Source organism: Pygoscelis adeliae, unplaced genomic scaffold, assembly GCF_000699105.1.
Source record: "Pygoscelis adeliae isolate BGI_AS28 unplaced genomic scaffold, ASM69910v1 Scaffold166, whole genome shotgun sequence".
NCBI lineage: Eukaryota > Metazoa > Chordata > Aves > Sphenisciformes > Spheniscidae > Pygoscelis > Pygoscelis adeliae.
The window spans coordinates 374692-396156 of record NW_008825156.1 but is presented as its reverse complement, the minus strand read 5'-3'; the positions used below and the strand labels follow the sequence as shown (position 1 = coordinate 396156).

The 21465-nt window shown below is 37.2% G+C and overlaps 1 protein-coding gene across 1 annotated transcript in view; it reads right to left on the bottom strand.

Annotated features, from left to right (window-relative positions):
- LOC103920750 (mucin-5AC-like) overlaps window positions 1-20831 on the bottom strand; it is a 27679-nt gene extending 6848 nt beyond the window's left edge. Inside the window, exons 1-23 of the mRNA XM_009328591.1 lie at window positions 20759-20831; window positions 15885-15950; window positions 15210-15471; window positions 14670-14784; window positions 13952-14042; window positions 12967-13076; window positions 12538-12754; window positions 11453-11578; window positions 10864-10981; window positions 9915-10053; window positions 8757-8867; window positions 8113-8182; window positions 7149-7286; window positions 6900-7064; window positions 6323-6417; window positions 5392-5518; window positions 4388-4643; window positions 3073-3125; window positions 2585-2685; window positions 1591-1742; window positions 1022-1160; window positions 821-934; window positions 109-288 (exon numbers count right to left, since the gene is read on the bottom strand). Of these exons, the coding sequence (XP_009326866.1) occupies window positions 109-288; window positions 821-934; window positions 1022-1160; window positions 1591-1742; window positions 2585-2685; window positions 3073-3125; window positions 4388-4643; window positions 5392-5518; window positions 6323-6417; window positions 6900-7064; window positions 7149-7286; window positions 8113-8182; window positions 8757-8867; window positions 9915-10053; window positions 10864-10981; window positions 11453-11578; window positions 12538-12754; window positions 12967-13076; window positions 13952-14042; window positions 14670-14784; window positions 15210-15471; window positions 15885-15950; window positions 20759-20831 (3018 nt within the window). The remainder of the gene's footprint in view (window positions 1-108; window positions 289-820; window positions 935-1021; window positions 1161-1590; window positions 1743-2584; window positions 2686-3072; window positions 3126-4387; window positions 4644-5391; window positions 5519-6322; window positions 6418-6899; window positions 7065-7148; window positions 7287-8112; window positions 8183-8756; window positions 8868-9914; window positions 10054-10863; window positions 10982-11452; window positions 11579-12537; window positions 12755-12966; window positions 13077-13951; window positions 14043-14669; window positions 14785-15209; window positions 15472-15884; window positions 15951-20758) is intronic.
- Between the last annotated feature and the right edge of the window lie 634 nt (window positions 20832-21465).

The window sequence follows — 21465 nt, the reverse complement described above, 5'->3', positions numbered from 1 at the left end:
AGGAATGCTAGTGACATCATCTGTTTGGGATCTTGGCAGGGTCTCGACAAAATTCACACCCAGTCCAAATCTGGACTATAAATTGCCATTTAACTGCTAGTTCCGTACCTTAAAATCAGGGCTGAGCTTGATGAAGATGCTGGTTTTCTTGTCCCACATGAGGATCAGTCCGTTTGTGGTCTCAATTACCAAGTACATACCCATATAGCGGACTGTGTATGGTACCTCATTGTTTTGTCCTCTCTTTACGACACTGACATGCTCCTCACCAAGTATCAGTTCATAGCTCTGAAACAGGAGGAAAAGGTGATTAGAAATGAACTCAATAGCTGCAGCTGTGCTCTTACACATGTTTTTCTGCTTTTAAGAGTACTATATATAGTTTATGTAATGAAAACAAATAATCCAAATGCGATAAATCAAAACTATATAGTTCAAATCTCAGGTTCCTGGAACTGTGGTAAAAAGGTATTTTAAATGGCGTAGGTCAAAAAAGGGTGTTTTCATACTCATGGAGGAACTACCTTGCACAGAATAAAATAATCTTCTGCCATGATAGGCTAAATTTCTGCCAAAGGCAATTTTCCCGTAGATCTGTAATTTGCCCAGGAGTTGTATAAGATAGGGTGGGAAATTGAAAAGATAGAAAGCTGAGAAGCTCTACCAAATATTTCGCTTGAAACTGATTTAAGCTTAATTTACAAGTTGATTTGCTTTTTAAAATATTTTTCCAACTTCCTTGAAGCAATGGATACCTAGGCTTCTCCTAAGCCCTAAACAGATACAGAACAAAACTGGTCTATATGCAAAACCTCCTTACCTCTAAGAAAACTTTGATAGATTTTGAGCAAGTTGTCCCAGTGTTGCCACAGGGAATATTTTCAGTGATAACCCTGAAGGTCCCATTGGCTGTGCCACTCTTCCCACAGTGGTCCTGGGCAGAGAATAACATTTAAAAACATGTTAATTTTGCAGACAGGATCAAGGTTACGTCTCATTTACTATTGCTAATTATCAGTACCTGAAGTAGTGTGTATTCACAGTTTCCATTGAAGCTGAACCTTTTGTCATCAAAGGTATTATAATGACCATCTCCATAAACAGCACAAGTGCCCAGACATTGGTTTTTGGTGCATTCCCACTTCCTATTCTTGCATACACTAGGAATGAGAATAAAACATTTTAATAATAAAACAACTCACTGTTTTGTTTAGACATATCCCAACAACTCAGTATTTGTTGGGCAACTCACCCCTGTAAATGTTATATTGATTCTGGAGTTAAAATAGTCTTTTATATTTTTCATGTAAAGAACTAAAGCAAAGTTCTGTTCTGCTACTCTGAATGCATTAACTGCAAAATAGGATAATACTTAATGAAGACTGTAGTCCCAAAGATTTCCTCCCATTCTGTGCTTTGGCCATCTGCCTACATCAGAAGGAAACCTGCTCATACTGTTCAATCCAAAACTAAAAGATCCATCAGTTGATGAAATGTGCAGTCCAAATCTTTCCTCACTGCTGTACTATTTAAGATCTTTGGAAAGGCAAATTATGGAACCAGGAATGCTACTTCCAAGGAATTATTTACCAGGTGTTACAGTCAACGTTGATCTTTTCCCCAGGCTGATACATGGCTTCATTGTGAATACACGGACATTCCTCTTCAGGAATACAACCACCATCCCCATCTAACACAAGCCCAGCTGGGCACATGCAGCCAGATATACATTGCGTGCTATACTGGAAAAGTCAAGAGGAAGATATAATTTCAGAATGAAATAATCACACTAGAAAAAGGAAGATTAAATTCTAACAAAGTATCTTTATATGGTATTATTGCTACTGAGCTTAAATGGGAGAGGACTATGAAGTACTTATAGGACAATGGAACAAAAAGGAAGTTATTAGCCATTGATTTAACAGAATATAATTTTATTAAAGGTAAATGTTTTATGTATGCCAATCCTGATTGCTCTGCTGGAGTCTGTGAAATTTGAAATACATTAAACTTAAGTCTTGCTCAGTGTTAGCTGAAGAAGCCTTGCACTTTGTAGTGAATGATTTGTGATTGAATGGAGCTTTAAAAAGAAAATAGGTAATATTTTTTTCAGTTTGGTTGAGTTACATTGAAATCTGTTTATCTCATATGGTACTTACCTGCGAAATGGCATGTGGCTACCATGCACCTAGGTGGAGTAATATAATTAGACATGCAAGAAGTTCACAACTGCATCATGGTATGAGAAAGAATGATTTCTCCTAGCCAGTTTATAACCAGTAATTTTCTCCTGAAGAAGTAAAATGTGTGGCAGAGCCCTAGATATTTTCACCACTAATTAGTTACCTGCAGTAGCTGAAGAAAGGGAGATACTAGTATTATGAATTAAACTGGATGTTACTTTATTATATTTTGGTCTAAGGGTCCCATTGTTAACGCTTCATAACATGGTTTTAGGCTTTTGCTACAAGAGCAAAGTATCTGTGTTGTAGATTTGGAGTAGATCAGATAGATCAATTACTTTAGCACCAAGAGCATGGACAAAACCTGGAAGCACGATTTCGTCCAGCCATGACATACTTACACACTGCATATCCAGAGTCTGGCAACTTTTTTGACATTCTGCTCCAGTTGTTCCTGCAGTGATGTTGCTACAGTCAAAGTAGACCATGGGAGATTCACAGACTAGAGGAAGGAAAGAAGTGAGAGCAGTAAGAAATGGTGCAGGGTTTATCCCACAGCTGTAGTCATTAAAACCATCTAGAAATTCTATGGAAATTGTGTATTTCAGTTAGTAGGTATTGCTGTCCCTATTCAATCTGCTAAATAGATTCACTTCAGAGCACTGAATTCCCTGAAAAACCCCCACAGTATTTCAGAAAAAAATCTTTATGAAAAAGAGGTCTTATCATGAATCTAGGTTCACTCATGTCTTTTATGGTAACTGTTGCACTATAACTAAATGAGAAATACTTCTATTATTTAAAAACCCATTAAGAAAAATCAATACTATCAACTATTTCTGTCCAAAACCTGGCACAGAGAAAAAGATAAGTGGAATATTTTTTTTACCTGGAGCTGGATTGGGTGCTCCAATGCAATTCAGTCTTCCTTGGATGCAAGTGCTGTAAGAGAGGGAAAAATGTATTTTTTTTTTCCCTCTCAAACCATGTATTGAGACTAAGAGCTACTTCTTTCTTGTCAAGTTTCAGAATTTTCAAATGAATTCCAGAATGCTGTTTTGCAGTCTCAGGAAAGAATTTCCCTCAATACCACTACCAGTGCTGCTTTCATATGATAGCCATTATTGCTTAACATGAAAAATCATAGGTTGAAATGAGTACATGTCTCTGCTTGTTACTTACTTTGTCATAAGATCTTTCCTTGCTGGTGGTGTCATAATTTTATGCTTGAAAAATCATGGAATTAAATAGAAAATGCACCTAAATACAATTGCTCTATCAATCTGGAAATATGATAGAATCATGTAGGTTGGAAAAGACCCTTAAGATCATTGAGTCCAACCGTAAACCTAACACTGCCAAGTCCACCACTAAACAATGTCCTTAAGTGCCACATCTACACATCTTTTAAATACCTCCAGGGATGGTGACTCAACCACTTCCCTGGGCAGCCTGTTCCAATGCTTGATAACCCTTTTGGTGGAGCAATTTTTCCTCACATCCAATCTAAACCTCCCCTGGGGCAACTTGAGGCCATTTCCTCTTGTTCTATCACTTGTTACTTGGGACAAGAGACCCAACACCCACCTCACTACAACCTCCTTTCAGGTAGTTGTAGAGATCGATAAGGTCTCCCCTGAGCTGCCTTTTCTCCAGGCTAAACAACCCCAGTTCCCTCAGCCGCTCCTCATAAGACTTGTTCTCTAGATGCTTTGCCAGCTTCGTTGACCTTCTTTGGACATGCTCAGCACCTCAAAGTCTTTCTTGTAGTGAGGGGCCCAAAACTGCACACAGTATTTGAGGTGCGGCCTCACCAGTGCCAAGTACAAAGGAATGATCACTTCCCTAGTCCTGCTGGCCACACTATTTCTGATACAAGCTAGGATGCTATTGGCCTTCTTGGCCACCTGGGCACACTGCCAGTTCATGTTCAGTCAGCTGTCGCTCAACACCCCCAGGTCCTTTTCCACCAGGCAGCTTTCCAGCCACTCTTCCCCAAGCTTGTAGCGCTGTTGTTGCGTCCCTGTCTTCCAGCTCAGGGGAATCTGTATCATTCTTAAAGGTCAAAAATAATGTTGAAAAAATATGAGAGAGCATTGTATTGAAATTCAGGCAAGGCAGGGTGAGACCAGTATAAATGTTGCAGATTTTAATGAAAAAATACATATACTATTGCTTGAGTGGTTTGCAAAAGATTCACTTACCATACAAGCCCGTTGTCATGGACAATCTCTCCAAATAGTATGGGAGATCCTCTGTAGTAGCAGGGGCATTCATTAGCAGGCACACATTTGCCACTCTCATCCATGTAGGTTCCATTTATGCAAGTGCAGCCATCAACTGGGACAAACTTAATGTTGCATGTGACATCAGGCTCACTCAGAGACCGACAAGTGGGTTGACAGGAAGAGATGGTATAGCTGTAGCTTAGGGATTTGGGACATGAGGTGGTGTATTTTGCTTAAGAGAGGAAAATAGAACAGGTTTGTTAATTCTAGATGGTAATTTGTGGTGGGAAAAAATAAACCATAGTAAAAATAACATGTAAACAATACTGTACATCTCTGCCTATGTTGCATCTTTCATGTAAACATACTTCTGAATACTTCCAGAGTTAGACCTGAAAAGCTACTGTACATGTGGAATAAGTGATGTATGCAAAGAAGAAAATATTTTTTCAAATGAAATTTCGGAAAGAAACCTCCATTTGGCACTGCCATTCATTGCCAAGACTTATAAACCTTTTGAAGTATGAGACAAGAGGTCTCCCTGAATGTCTCCTGGGATGCTGAAAACAGACCTACTGGATCAGTGAAACCCAGCATGCAGCTTCAGAGACCTTTCATTTGCAAGTGTTGTGGTTAGTATTACTAGTACTGTTATTCTAATAAGTCACATTTTCTCTACAATAACTTGTGATACATAAAGCTGTAGTGAAATTCAAAGTTGCACAGAAACAGATGGAGGCACTTCCATAACAGCAGTCTCTTTCCTAAGCAAGCTATGTCTCCTATCTATTTGTATTCACTCTTGCTAGCAATGGATTGATTGTAAGGGAACAGCAGATAATTACTTCCAGGAGTGCACTTAAAAAAATCCCTTCCTCAACACTTACTATATTTGTCTAGAAATCAGTATAAAATAACCTCTGATTAGCAGTTTTTATTGATGTGTGTTCTTAGGAAAGGGGATAGTTAAGAGTACTTACAGCAGACATCAGTCCTCCATCCACGCAGCTGGATTCCTTTTGCAGCACAAGCTCTCACATAGGAAGACAGGGCTGCACACAGACAGTCCTCACTATTTTCACAGTTACATGTGTCAAACATGCAGTTCTAAGAATGCAGAGAAAAATAAAGTCTCAGCCCTCCTAATATTGTCAATCTAAAAAAAATGAACGTTACCTTTACAGTCTTATGCACTAATCCTTCTTCACATATGCTCACTCATAGACAGCACTAACATAGCTTTATCACTTTCCAGTCTTTGTCTAAGTTTCCTGGCAGGGGAGAATGAAGGTAATGGAAATTCAGTCGATGTCTGCAGTTATTATTGGGAAATAATGGTCATAAAGTCTGTTATACATTTAACAGCTTCATGTTTCTCTGAACCATATTTATGAATATGTTGCACAACAGCATACAAAGCTCTATTGACAGTATGCAGTCTAGACATGTCATTTCATCAGTGTCCATACCTGGATGATCCATAGTGAGAAGAAAGATTGGCAACACATTGATAGCAGAATGATGATAATTAGCTAATGGGCTTTATGTGCCAAGTAGTTATTAATGAGGTACGAGGCTGATGAGGCAACAATTCACTGATATTCAAACAAGCATTTGACATGCCTTTACATACACTTCCTACTATATGTGTAGATCCATCCAGGAGTAAATAGCTGCCTTTTCATTTGCAAGCAAGTCAGGATCTTGAAGCCAAGACTGACAATTGAAATAAGGTAATGTTACAACACAAACAGAAACACATGTTGAAAAAAGGAAGTGCTGCAGTACAGAAATGAAAATACAGGCATTGCGTAAGACAAGAGACATGTCTGGAACAGTTCTTTTCTGGTAGCTAGCTGTAATGATCCTATTTCTATTGTTTCTAAAGGGAAAAACAGTCTAACAAAGTACCATGTGGTAAACAGAGGGATTCACTGCATAGTGACAATCAGCAAAAGGTCCTTTGCTGTCAGTTAGTAGTCCACACCAATGCTGAGCATATTTTTCTGTAAAGAGAACAAACAATACAAATGCACATTACTCTTTGGATTTCATTAGTCACAAAAACACACTGCCCTGTTTGTGAAGCCAGTTCTGAAATTACATCAAATCTCTCCTTCTCCTGTCTTTTTTTCACTCAGCTTGGGGGCTAAGTTTCCTAAAACCAAAGAAGAGGACTTGCTGAAGGGGATGAATAAAAGATTTCCAAAGATACTCCTGCAATCCACTCTTCTGACACCAAGTTGTCAGCTTAGACATCCTCTCTGTTTTCAGTGACCATACAGTTTCCTTCAGTTATGTTTCTATGACTCTTCCTTTACTTTGTTACTTATCCCTAGTGCTTTCATTTTGAATATTTGTTTTGATTTCAGATGTATGTTTTTACCAAGTATATAAGTCTTTATTCTCTTATTTTTGCTTTCCAACATATGTGTTTTCCTTAGGGATGAGCAAAAATAATCTAGAAAAAATTCTAAGAAACACGCACCATTATCAATGCTGAGTGCACAAGGGTTCTCAAAACTGCGCTGGATATTAGGGCATGAAGCCTGAGTTCTCCACGTATTAGCAAATGCTGTTGCTGTTCCTTCAATTATTCCATTTATGGCCTTGAAGTCATCAGTTTGGATATTATTGAAATTTCCACAGAGACCTGTTGAAAAGCAGTGAAAAGTTTATACTGCCTATACTAAACAAAAGACATTAAGCAAGATGTTCTTATATTTCATTCACTTACCACAGGTCTGGTCTTTGAAAATAGGATCCAGTCGCACAAACACTTGCATGATGGGTGTGATTTGGATTTCAAGGTGGACGCCAAAGTTTGTCTGTATGATGATGAAGAATGATGAAGGTCTGAACACAGTGGCATTAGCTACAGATGAAAAACAGAATGATCACTTTCTGAACGAGGTTGAATGCTGAAAACAGTGCATCATTATACTATTCTTCTTGAATTTCTATCGCAATTGTTGCAAATTCTGAGGTGGAATAAAGCCAATCTTTATGAAAATGAATCAGAAATATAAATCAAAATTTACAGTTCAGAATTTGCTTGTAGCTACCAAGTTGTTAACTTTATTTGCTGTCTCAACATTAAGCAGTTGGGGATTACTCTTTCCAAGAGAATAAGAAGGAAAAACTGTATGGCACTGAGCGTTAAAAAGAATACTTCTATTTTTCTTTCTAAGCTTGCACAGCATACATTGGAGCCCTCATATTGCTGGAGAGGGAAACTAAGCAGATCTGGAGGTCAGAGATATCGCATAGAATCATTAGCTACTGAGACAAGAGAGCAAAAATGAAATTTCTGTCTGAGGAAGTGTGAGCACAGGGGTGGTAAGTTAAAAAAAAAGAAGAGGTAGAAGAGGTAAACAGATGTCTTCTGTGTTCAATTTTGGCCAGTGAGAAGTAAGTAAACCTTTCAGTGATCAAATCAGGAGAGTGTAAATGCTGTTTGCTTCTGTTTGAACTCTTGCCTATGCTTGTACTGTCTTCCATTTCTTTGTGACATCAAACTTCTCACTTCTACTTAAGAAGCACTTGTGTGACTCAGGAAATATATGAAAGAGAACCGGGGTGTGAACATGCAGGTTCTGAACAACTCACACTCCTTTTATCTTCCATAAATAAATAAAATAAGCAGGTGTGGAGTCGAAGTTCTGAGCTTATTGCTCACAGACTGTTAGAGAAAAAAATACCTGCTGAGATGGGCAGTTGGGTGTAGATCGAGTTCACAAACACACCACCATCAGGTTTGACTTCAATGAGCTGATAAGGAAGAGGAACAAGAGGTAACTGTGTGAAGCATCACTGTAGTCCAAAGAGTAATAATGGTGATGAATCCAGTGATATTAATTAAAAAGATATTAAATAAAAGGGTAGTTTTTTGTGATTTCACCTCCTCCCTCTTTCCACTTTGTACACCTAATTTTCCCTGCCATAAAAGAATTACTTTTAAAGAGACTTTCTCAACTCCTTAGGGAATTAGATCATCTTGGTTTCTTTGAACACAACTTTGTGATGAATTACATCCCTTACTGTTGTACTTGTAGTTTCTAACCTAAAAACTCATGGTTTTTCCATCTAATTGGCAGAGAAAATAGCTTTTTTCTGCTTTGTGGGTACAATGTTTTTCTTAATGAACTTCCACAAAGCCAAATTTACTGCTGATCTGATTTTCGTAACAAAATCAATTTCTTTTCACTTGATTAAAAATAACATGTACTTATCACATATGTTGACCATTTGAGAGAGAAATGCAGTTCCCTGACTGATCAAGGCCTAGCTTCTTTGCTCCCCATATTTTTAATAGTAATTTCCCATGCTTATTTTGCATTCTTACAGTTTGTCCTTTATTCATGTTGAGGATCACTGTCTTTAAGCATGTCTCAGTGTCTGTTAGGCCACATTTGCGTAGTTCTACCAGGATGGTGAACGTTTCATCTTTACAGTGCTGAAAAAAAATGCCAACAGTTATTTCATGAAAGGTTAATTACAGAAGCTTTCGTTGTAAAATTTTCTCTCAACTCTGAAAAAATATTTCTGTTTCTGGAGAATATCCAGACTCTCCCAAATCCCAGGCCTTCTTTGGCCTAACACTCAGTTTTGCCTTTTGTAATGATTAGGAACAATGAGAGAATTCGAATCTGTTTTTGCATTTTATTGACGATATCCATATTTGGAGTTTTTATTCATGCCCACTTCTAATGTTTGATTCAATTCTACTGCATCTCTCATCTTTCTGTATCTGGTATCAATGCTAGACAAAAATTTCAGATAAAACATTTTTGAGGAGAACAGTAACGTACAGCTTTTTTTTTTACTGAATTGTGCAGATGGGGAAAAAGGAAAGCAAATAACAAACAGAAAAATCCCCTAAAAGATCAAAACATTTCATTTGCACATTGCTGTAATGTAATATTTTTATTATAATTAACTTTTAATTTTTCTATTTCTTTTTACTTATTTTTAAATCTGTTTAAAAATGTTCAAAACATAAATGAAATGTATCAGTTGACTTGAACTGATTTTCTGTACTTGAACTTCCCAGAAATGAAATAAAAATATTAGTCTTATAAATTAAAAATATTTTTTTTTCACAACTATTAGTGTAATTTTTCAGACTTATACCATTTGGCCCAATACCATATAATACAGTAACATGGTAAAAATTATGCAACTCAGTAAGAAAGCTGGATTAATCACACTGAAGAATGTAGACTAAGCAAGTCCTTAAAAAAGGCAATGCTCTTGAGCAATTACTATATCACAGAACTAGAAATTCCCCAGTAAACACCATATACTGTTGCATGAAACCCTAATAGTTAACTGATGATTGTCATTTGAATGGCAGCATATGTTCTAGTAAACATCTGGCTAAGTGAGAGGCAATTTAACATCTGTGTGTCGAAAGAGGTAAGTTTCAAAAGTGTTGCTTGAGATCACCTTTTCTTTCTATAAATATATGAGGCTTTATGACCTAGTAATATCTGATTCCCACCTTAGAAAGGACGTAAGTGCAGTCTCCATGGTGATTGTAGTGTTTTTTATCATATGTGGAAATGTGTGAACCTCCCTCTACTGAACATGTTCCTGGGCATGACGTGTCTTGGCAGCTCCACTGGCCTCCATTACAGGTACTGGAAGAGAGAGAATAAAGTTAGCTGAAATCAGGAACAGTGGTCCGGAGTAAAAGGAATTACAGTGATATTAGGTTCAGCTATTTTGCTACTGTTTTTCCCTTCAAGCAGTAGTCTGACACACAGTAAATCTGGGTTTAAGACTTCCCAAAACATTGTGAACATGTGTAAAAGGAATTACTCTGGTATGCATTCACTTTGCTTATTTAATTATTTTCTTTCTTTGAACAGGTGAACTCTCCAGCAACAGGTATTGGATGAGTAATTACTTGTTTTTTGCAGCTAACATAAAGTACAATGACAAATTAAAACCTCTTCTGTTTTGTTACACAAATGTATCAGAAACTAACAGAAATGTAACCCCACATCTACTCCTGATGCAGAGCATATCTGTTTTCTAAGGTGATGTGGTAGTGCACAGGTACAGAATTAATAATTGTGAAATTGAGGTTGTATTGTGTCATCCCTTGCTTTCTCCAGAGAAAATAAATATTTGCAAATACATAAATGACTGCAACTTCATTCCCCTTAGAGAAGTCCAAATGTTTGAACAAAATAAACAAAGAGGAAGCATTTTAATTGACTGGTGAGAAATCTAAACATTGTAAATCCTTGGTTTGATCACCTTGAGTTAGAGTGAAAAACTAGTTAAGGCTGTTGCTAAATGAAACAAAGAATGTTCTTTAGTGATATTTTGGAACTGTAGCAGTCAGTTAACTACACATATCAATTACCAATAATGCAATTGCATATAATAAATAATTACATATACAAGAGAAAATAGTAAGTTAGAAAAGTAACAAAGGTTACCAGGAATGGCACTGCTCTGAAAAAGAAGTTCCTGTAGCATAGGTGTTGCCATTGTAAACACAGGAGCACTGCTGACGGGGAATGCAGCCAGAATTGTTGATGTCATCAAATACAGTCCCTAGATTAAAAAAAAGACAAAACCTTGATCAATTAAAGAGGCATTTCCTATACACTGGTTTTGTTTGTTACAAATCCTAAATATCATCTTAGAGACATATCTCCAGCTGTTGTGAATGGACATACCTATGCTGAGGACAGCAGGACTATGCCAATTTGCACAGCTAAGGATTCAACCTTTGTATTCTTAAATTCCACCTGCTTTGAAAGAGGGACTTATTATAGCACAGGTGGCTTGTTGAGAGACTGGACTTGATCTGTTTGCTGTTCTGCTTTCCTGCTTTCTGAATATTGCACATGTATTGGCAATAATTCAGATATCTTTTCTCAGCTGAGACATGATAATGCTTGTCACTTGCAGCTGTGAAAAATGCAAATGCAGGAGGCTGAAATCCCATGGAACCCGCCCAAATCCTACAGGTAAGCTGTTGTTGTTCTTTGAGATCAGAGATATGAGTACATAAGAACTTGCCTGGGGGGCAGAAACAACCATCCATACAGTGTTCTTCACAAAACTGAGATCGTTCAGGATTGGTGCACGTGTCAGCACAGGGGGAGCTGCACTCCTGGTACTGCATGTTGTAAGGACACCTTTTGGCTGAAATTTTAAAGGAGGAGATTTTTTTTTTAAGTCAAAAGTATTTCTATTTCACTGTATATGAAAATATTTATATTCATTTAAGTTTTTCAGCTAGATGTAAAACCACACTAAACTGCAAGTCCACCACCTGCTCTCAAAATTTGCAAATTTAGTCACCTAGATCTATATTTTACAGTTGAGATATGCTTTCCATGACTGTCTGGTGCTGAACTGGCTCAATGATTGGATTTCTAGGGACCGCAAGGTAATGACCCCACAAAGTCAGCAAGGCCTGTGTTTCTACTGAAGGCACCCTTCCCGTGAACACCTGTATTGCTAGTGAAATGTAAGATTTAAGTTTCTAAAGCTTTAGTGTATTTGCATTTTTCAGATACCATTGGAAGGGCAAATAGTACCTCATGGAGTTTTCTTTTGTAGCAAATGCTGGTGACAGTATCAACAGCTACACCCCATAATCTAGTATGTGTTTAATTCAGTGCAAATCTCTATGAAGATTACAGTGGTGCAAACTCCTCACTACCAAGCAAGAGGACATAAATAAGTGCTTAACCAGCCAAACACCTGTGAAACCCAATCAGTTAATAATTGAGAATAAAAAATGCTGTAGCCACCATGAGAACAGGATAGAAACAGAAATACAAGCAAGCGACTATACCTCATTCTTTCTCCTTCTTTCTCCTTCATTTGCTTCCTTTACTGTCCCAGTTAATTAAACAACACTTTGACTCTCAATTAGAGTATCCATGTAAGTGTTTGATAGTGTTTAATCCAGTTTGCATTAAAACCCTTAGCTCTTTTGCTGAAGTCTTCATGCTGGAACTTGTGTATCAGAACCCTCTGGAGAATACAATCATCTTGAATGGCCTGTAATTTCTTATGCATCCTCAGCAACATTTGGGAGCTTGTTGTTTGTTAGTTACTGAGCATAAAGTAAGGCTATCTCCAGTGATACTTACGGCACAGTTTTGAGGTTCTCCAGTTCAGAGGATGCCCACCAGCATGAGCACACTGCCGGGAGTATTCAGCAAAGGTGTCACAGACACATGAGGCATTTTTAGACTCTTCAGAGCGGCACAAGTCATCTTGGCAAGCCATAATGTACTCTCTAACATCAACTAGGTCATTACACTCTGCAAATGCAGAGCTGGTCAATGTTTTCTGGCATATGTCATCCTTGGGAGAAAAAAAAATTAAACAACTTCCAGAAAATAGAAAGGAGCAATTTTTTTGGTATTGTTACTTTGTATAATTATTCTTTGATAGAAACTTATATCCCTCTTTAAGATGCTGTCACCCGAAGGCTTTTCCTGTTGACCCGTCTGAAGCTGTAGAAGGGTACAGATAAATTTGAAAGAAAAATAAAAGAATAGTCAAAAGATCCTTACAAAATTATCAGTGCAATTATCTGGCAGGGTAGAAGTGGAGTCTTCACAGTGTTCTGTTGGCCCATCCATTTTCTGCATATTACCAAACTGCAAGGCTGTCATCTTAATATCTGTACAAAAGAAGTTTAAGAATGAAGGTTGGGTATTTTTGTTCAATGCAACTGTCTGTTATCTTTTTCTCCTGTCAAGAATTCTGCTCAAGACTGGCCGAGGCAGCTAGTTCCCTTAAGTCTTTAAATTTGATCATCATCCCTTCCAAAGGAAGCACTACATCACTGTCTCAATTTACCTTGCACAGCACCCTGGAAAAAGTAAACATTAAAAAACAATTCACAGCCTGTTACATCTAGATGCAAGCTAAGATTTTTACCAGAAAAATAACAAACTGTTTTCAGATTATATTGAGCCCAGGCAGGGAAGAGAGAAAAGAATCTACACAGGAATTTGGACAATGGAGACTGCTTTGAGACAAGGTTTAGGAAAAAGCTCAAGCTGGGAATAGATAGAATGATGAAGAGGAGATCTTATAAAGATTATGTAATTCAGCAGGCAAATATGGATATACCAATTTTAAGACAGAACTGAAACAATAAATGTACTGACTAGACAATGTAATTGCCTTTTGTTTCGTTGAATATATTTCTATATTTATTTATGTTATTAGTGAAAAACTGGCTCATTTTTATGGGGTTAGCTGATTAGGTAAATAAAACCATGGCATACAAGAAATATGCAATTAGTTGTTAGCACTAGTACTATATTTATACTTAAAGTATTAAATCACATTATCTGATCTCTGTACTACATATTTTTCATCAGAGATTGAATCATATCTTCTGGGTAAATCATTTAATAGGATAGGAAAGAGGAATGCTGATGATGTTAGAGTTAAAAGAATACAAAAAGAAGCATGTTGGAGACTCCAGAAACCAATTTTTTTTTTCTTCTATTATTTATTTTATTATTTATTATTTTTAAAACTTACTGCTTGAATAGAACTCATTGTAAATTGGAAAGCCATTGAAGTCCCCACAAAGTCCACAGGTCTGATTGGCATATTTCTCATTCAATTCCAGCTAAAATGATGGACAGTAAGTTGATAGAAGTTAGTATAAGCTTTCTAAAATATATTCAAGAGCACTGAAAGTAGCTGCAACTGCTACCTCTAAGTATTTTTCATCACATCTGTGTAATTTTATTTAGCAATATCTAATTCAAACCTGGGGGATAGAATGAAGAGTTGGCTTGGATTTGATTTACAATGCAGAGTCCAAGCCATTAATGCTATTGATGCAGACTTAAGTTTTCACTGTAATATCTATATTGCTCTCAGCCTCTTTCTCTCTATTCATTCTTCAGAAAGAAAATAAAATCCACAGCAAAAATGAAGTCCTAAGAAAGTGAAATTCTGCTAGGAAATGATATATGAAGGGGTAAGGCCCTATAACAATGCTAATATGTTAATGATATAACAAAAGTGATTTTTCACCATATTTTAAGCAGACGTCTGCTATCCACTAGAAGTAAATCCATGTACTTTTCTTTAGGACTATGTGGAGGCAAACCTATCTTTATTGAGAAAGAATTGCTCAACAGTATGAGATGGGAAGGCAACAGTAACCCCCTAAACAGATAGGGACTGGCCTAATCAAAGATTAGCTCTAGTCTCTGAAGATGTAGACAGGTTCAAGAACAGTTCTTACCAGGATACTGTCATCTTCATTCCACATTAACACAACACCCATTTTGCTGGCAACTTTCACATAAATGCTGCTTTTCTCTATCGTAATTCCAGATTGACTGTATGGCAGTTGAACTCTGGGAAAAGGCAGAAAGAACGCTAGGTATTTTCTGATTCAGATGTTTGATAAAGAGAAAAAAAATGGCTTGTGGTATTCAGCATCTGTAGAGATTCTACAATAATGCAGTTGTGTGGAAAGAAAAGCAGTCGAAAAATAAGATGGTCCAATGTCATCAAATATGGATCTGAATTTAGAGCCAACCTCTCAGGATTTGTCATCCAAATTTTATTTTTGAGGTAATCTTTAAGGGAAGGATTGATTTACTGTGCAAGGAATTAATAGCAACTTATTCATTATTTATGTTGGTAAAATTGTCAGATTTATTGAGTAACACATAATTCCCCCACTCCCCCCACCCCACCCCCCCAGATATACCAAAGTACTTGGCAAGTTTGAAAAAAAGGTCTGTGGTTACCAAACAAGTGTTATGAATAAACTTACTTGTTGCTGTTGATCAGGACAACATTCTTTGTTAGTTCAGCAGCTACACCTTCAAGTTTCACGATGATACGGTTGATTGTTGGAGCGTTTTCCACCACTATGCGCCTAATCTGGATGTTGAAATCCTCATAGGGAGTGTTGCAATGGGATGCAAAAACATAATTACAGAGCCCAGGGAAGGAGAATATGTCTCCATCAAAGGTCTTGAAGTGGAAGTTGCCCCATGTGCTGCACACGCGGCCATTGTGAGCAGGATTGGAAGCTGTGAATTAAAACTAGCTGTAAAAAAATGACCTAAAATTCCCAGCCTTAACATGGTGAAAATCAACTTGTCCAAGGCTTCATCTTGCCATTGAATAGTTTTCACCTGCCTACCTTCATTTGTTATTTTCTGTCCATTATAAAACTGTGTATTTATTCTTCACTCGTCTTATATCCGTTACTCATCTTATATACCCCTATAAATGGTTATAGTTATGTTCAGCTAGAGCTTTATTAGTTGTCCACATTTCAGCTACGATAACTGTTCAATATTATGTTTCTTAACCACCTCCTTTCTCCTCTTAATATCCATGACTTCATTTACCAGTGCCTTTCCCTATTTGTATTAGATTCCTCTGTCTACATTCCGTAAAATTAAAACCTTATTGAGTACATTTCATTTCCTTTACTTACGTGTTATTACTGGATTTGTCAGCATTGGCTGGATGATGTTCACCTTAGATGAAACTGTAGCAGAAGCTAGAAAAAAGTAAGAAAGAAAAGAAAAACTAGTATAATAATGCCAAAATTTGCACCTAAAATTGACCTAGAAAGGACTAGAAAGTTAATATGCCGGATCAAATGAAACAACGTTAAGCCTGTTTTGTTTTACACAGGCCATGGATTAGGTTAAAAGTGCGTACCAAAATTCAAAATCAGGATAGTTAAATCATAAGAAATTGCTTTCAGTTGTGATGATCTGCATTTTCTACCTTTTAATTTTGAACCTTTTATGAAACTCTGTATTGTGTTAGGAGAGGCAGAAATTCACAGCTCTGCATATTGAAGTGCTTCAGACATACTGAACAATACAAAGGGTTAAGCTGTATTAAATTAGCCTGTTACTAGTACAAAAGCATAGTTGCCTTCTCATTACACCTTCTCTTCCTATGGAGGGAATAAAAACTTTAATTATCCCCTTTGCTCTCTGTTTAATATTTTTCTGTTAAGGGGCTGAAAACCCTTAGAAATGACCACAAATCTGTTGTGCAGGATGATCACAAATCATTACATGGTAAAAATCAATGAAGTTGGGTTGCCACCTTGATTTCCCAACATCAGCCACTGACTTTACAGCTTGCCAAAATGGTCTTATTTCCTTGTTTATAAGGAACCAAACATCCTGCATGTATATTCCACTTTGATTTTATATATACATATTCATGCACATATGCATACAACCTCTACAAACACACATCTGTTTTCTTAGTTACCTATTATTATACAAATATAACCATACTGTGTGTGTTTAGTAATTGGTATCCAATAAAGATGTTACTATTCTTATATAGAGAGAGGCTTATTAATACACATTGATCTTTATTTGACATTACCGGCAATATGCTAAGGAGGTTTTTTAGGCCTTTTTATTATTTAGTAGAGATATAGCAAATAAATACACATGAAATATGAATACACAGTATAAACGAACATACTGTTTTGCTTCTGCTGAACAACCTCAGTGTATTTGCTCCCTGTTCCCTGTTGGATTTCAATCTGGGCTCCTGTGAAGAAATTGTGAAAAGCATATTAAGTACAATGTCCTGTATCTGAACTTTCAAAGCAAAGCATTTAGATGATAGTATCAAAGGACCCAGATACATCTCTGTTAGACAAAGGGGAGAGTCCCTTATCACAGCAGAAAAAATGAAACAGGTCCCCAAAAAAGGTAAAATGTAACTATAGAAAGAGACTTTCTATTACAAATACACAGCGTTTGAAATCCAAATAACATTTCACGTATATCTGCTTTCTTTGTTTCCCTTAAAACTCACTACAAGGGATTCTAATGATTGGATCACAGCCCTTGTTTCACTCCTGCACTAAATGTCACCAATATGTGAAACAATTACAGGAAGAATTCACAAGATGTAACAGAGTCATTTAGTTGCTAAGTAATAATAAGAAAAGGCATAGAACTGGTTAGAAGAAACGAGACTTAGGGCTTGATCCAGCAATGGCTGCAGATATTTATATGTCAGTTTCTTTAGTGCCTAAGCATAGGGCCTTTTCTTCTGGAGCAAATCTAAAGCCTCAGTCAAGGGTCTAGATTTACTTTACAACTGGATGCAAGAAGGTACCTCTGAGTGACAATACAAGGGCCCATAGCCTGAGCAGTAACCCAGGAGAAGTAACCCAAAGAACCAGGTTTCCTGTTCTACTCCTCTTCTCACTCTGAGATGGTTCAAACTCACATCTTCTCTGCAGAAAACCTTAAGTATCACACTGTAACTCTATTTGACCAAGGGTTCTTGCTACCCCACCTGAAGCTCAGACATGGTGCCAAAAACAGTGGGACAGTGACAAAGGAAGAAAAAGTAGGCCGTGATCACGTGACCACATGGTTAGGGCACTCAGCTACATCAAAACTGTCCTATTCTTGTGCCTTGCTTCAAGGATTATTTTTGTACCTCCAGTTAAATGGTTGCTGGATCAACTACATGAACTGTCTTCCAGATGAGTTCTCCTTCTCTCTATCGTGACTCCAGAAGTTTTTAATTCCTTTCCATGCATGGCCCAGCAATACCATACCAGAGGAGGTATTGGCAGACTTTTGAGAGATGACAAATATTGACCTGAACACTGTCGTGCCTAGAAAAAGACTGACCCTGAGCTCCTAGGTTGGTGCTCTAAGCTCTTGCCTTTTATAACTAAATATGGCAGGCATTTCCTGTAAAAATAAATGGCTACAACTTTATTTTGTGAAGGACTGAATCCTGTCAGCATGTGATAACCATGCTTGGAACATGTTGACTAACATGTACCTATAACCTGCCAAGTCTAAATCCTCAAAGGATTTAGGTGATGAAATGACTAATATCTGAATCCTGATCAGGATTATGTGAATGAGCAGTCTAGGTGTCTGGAGAATTTCTCAGTCAAAGAGGAACTGTCTATGCAATTTAGTCCTAAGTTAAGCCCCCTTTTTCCTTTTACAATAGGTGGGAAGAGTTCACTAACTCAGAACTGGATCCATAACACCCATCTCACTGAACAGGGAGCCACATTGGTGGAAGAGGGGGAAACACTGAAGTCAGGGGTGTGCCATAAACCCCCATCCCCTTTGGTGCTTACATTCCTTGCTGAGCATTTCCTCCACTTAAGAACCTCAGCCCAGGTATGTCCATGAAAGCTGGACAACCACCTTTGCCTTAAAAATAACTGGATCAGGAGTACCTTTTCTTTTTTTATTATTTTTCTAATAATACTTCTGGTTGTGCCCATCATGTAAGTAGATTGAGTACTTAATCCCAGAGCTGAAGGATGCCTGTCTGAAGGGATTCAAGCCCCCACTCCCAAAGAAGTCCCCAAGAGACTGCTGCCTTTGGAGGAGAGGGTTCTGGGCGGCCTCACCATATCTAGAAGTTGCTGCAGTGTCTGCAGTTTCTTTCAGACCTAAGCTTTTAATTCTTTTCTCATTTAACTTTATGCGTGACCACTAGTGATGTACAAAGAAGTAACTTAGGACAGAGTTTAACCATTTTCCATTTCCTGTTAGTCTTTCAGTATCACATTTACCTATCATTAGGTAAATGCATTCATATCATTATAATTGATACTGATCAGGTGAGAAAAACTGATACTGATCAGGTGAGACAAATGCCTCAGTAAGTCTTAATAATAGGCCAGAATTTGCTCTCACCCAACACATCCATAATAATCTCAACAGGCGTAGAATCACAGAATGTTGTTTATTCTAGCATGAGAACCTTTGTAACAGAGCAAAATAGTATGTACGTGTATTTTGATTTGTTAATTTTTCTCAAGGAAACAGCAGGGGCTTTTGTTTACTTAGCAAATACATCACTCCCAAGGAAATTCTAGCTGCATTGGTTTATTTAGCAATTGCACAATGCCACATTATTGACCATTATAAAAATAAGTGTCTCTCAGTTGTAAGAATAGTCAAGATAATTCACTATTTGATAATTTGGGAACTGACCTAATTATTAAGAATATTTCTGGATGCACCTTGCTAAGTCTATATCCAGCTGCCAAGCCACATATGCAATTATCGTTACAATCAATTTATCAAAGTTAGTATTTGACCCAAAATATAAAGTCAGGCACAGGATGTTTGTGGAGATGGCATGGGATTGGGCCAATATTCTTTAGTCACTCAGGACATTTGAAAATATTTTCCACAGAGTGTGATTTGAATAAAGAGGAGTTTGCTGGACGCTGTCTAACCACTACTCATTTTTCAAAGCAATTCATCAGATTAGCATTGCACAGTACAAATAACTTTCTTGTTCAGTGAGCGGCTGAAGATACTTTTGACTGACATTGTGTAACTCTAAATGTAAGCTAAAATTCTAAGTGACTGTTGTATTTTGTGCTTAAATCAACTTGCCAGTATTTTAGTGTTTGTTTCACAAACTATAAAGTAGCCTAAAATTGTATTTGCACTTGTCAATGTTTTGAAAATGATATGCAAGATAAATTTACATAGGCAATCTGAAGATTTAAAAAAGTTAGCTGAAAGGGCAGTAATTACTGTACATGAATGGGACTGACTTAACAAGCTTGTACTCATGCAAGTTATTTCAATTTGAGTGGTCCCATTGACTTAATAGGGCTACTCATATTAATAAAAACTGCCAAGACCAGCCCTGATGGACACAATATCGACAGGAGAAAAAAACCCATACAAAATAATGGATTGCATGTGTCAGATAAATCTCCCGGTCCTGCTCACACTCAATATCAGTAATTTATATAAGTATTTTGCATAGGGTATTATCAATGCACAATTAGTTACTGAAAATCATTGCCACATGAATATTCCCTTCTAGTCTGTTTTGCAAAAGAAGTTGCAAGAAATCTTGAGGAACCTGGTATTAGCTCCTGGCAGGTGACAAGATACTGGAAAAGATTGACCAGTGGTCTGATCTAGCAACTGGAAAATGTAGTGGTTTAAATTTCATAAAAAACGTAACATTTGTAATCAATCCTAATACAAAATGCAACAGGAATAAAATATTTTTGTAAGGCATAAGCGATACTGAAAAACCGACATTTTAAGACATGAATAATGGTTCTTTTTGATTTGATCTTCAAGGCTACCTTCCAAATGTAGTTATATGCAGTAGTTTGAGGCAATATTAAATTAAATCAATCCAGTTAATAGACAGACATTAAATATTTAATGAAAGATATAAAGAAATCTTGTTGAAATGCAATCATCTGTTAAGTGAAACAATAAAATGAGTTTAGTTGTTTAAAATATATTACTAGATCTAAACAGACTATTTTTTCTTTTCCCAATAAAAAAGAGAACTTCTTACCTATCTGATGGATACAGCAAACTCCTAACAGGAAAGCCCATTCTGGTACCCACATCCCCCTGCCAAACCCCATCTTGAGTGGAGTCTGGCACAAGGATGTCAGGTCTAAAGTTGGTCAGGAGTAGTAGTTCACCTGTACTCTGTCAGTCTTATATAGTAGGTGACTTTGGCTTCAGTCCCAGACTGATTCAGAGAGTCTAGAAAGGTGGGGTTTGGGGGATTTTAGCAAATGAACAGGTAAACAGAGGATGCTCTTCCTTCCTTCGAAACTGGCCAATGGTATTTGCATTTTAGGAGGAGTATATACATATATATATTTTGTTAAGGTTCAGTCTAATAAAGAAACATAACATGATTGCAAATAAAACACAACTCCTCCTCCACGAATAACAGGTCCTGGAATAAATTTAATTTGGTGTTTCTTTACAGTTGTTTCTTTACAGTTATGCAGATGGCATGCAAGTAACCATTCTAAGTTTTTCAATACTGTAACTGATGCCAGGCAGCTCCTTGGCAAAAACCCTGCTGATTTCTGAAGTCTAAGGAGGTGTGGAGTATTTCATATGTGGGGCCCCAGCATTAGGAAGTCACTCCGTGCCTTTTGGGGCAGCTAATCTTCTTGTAAAAAGAACAGACCTAATACCTTGAAGGGACCTGCGCTATCACATGGTCACACTGAGTATATGCCATGGAAACCCTTCTGTGTG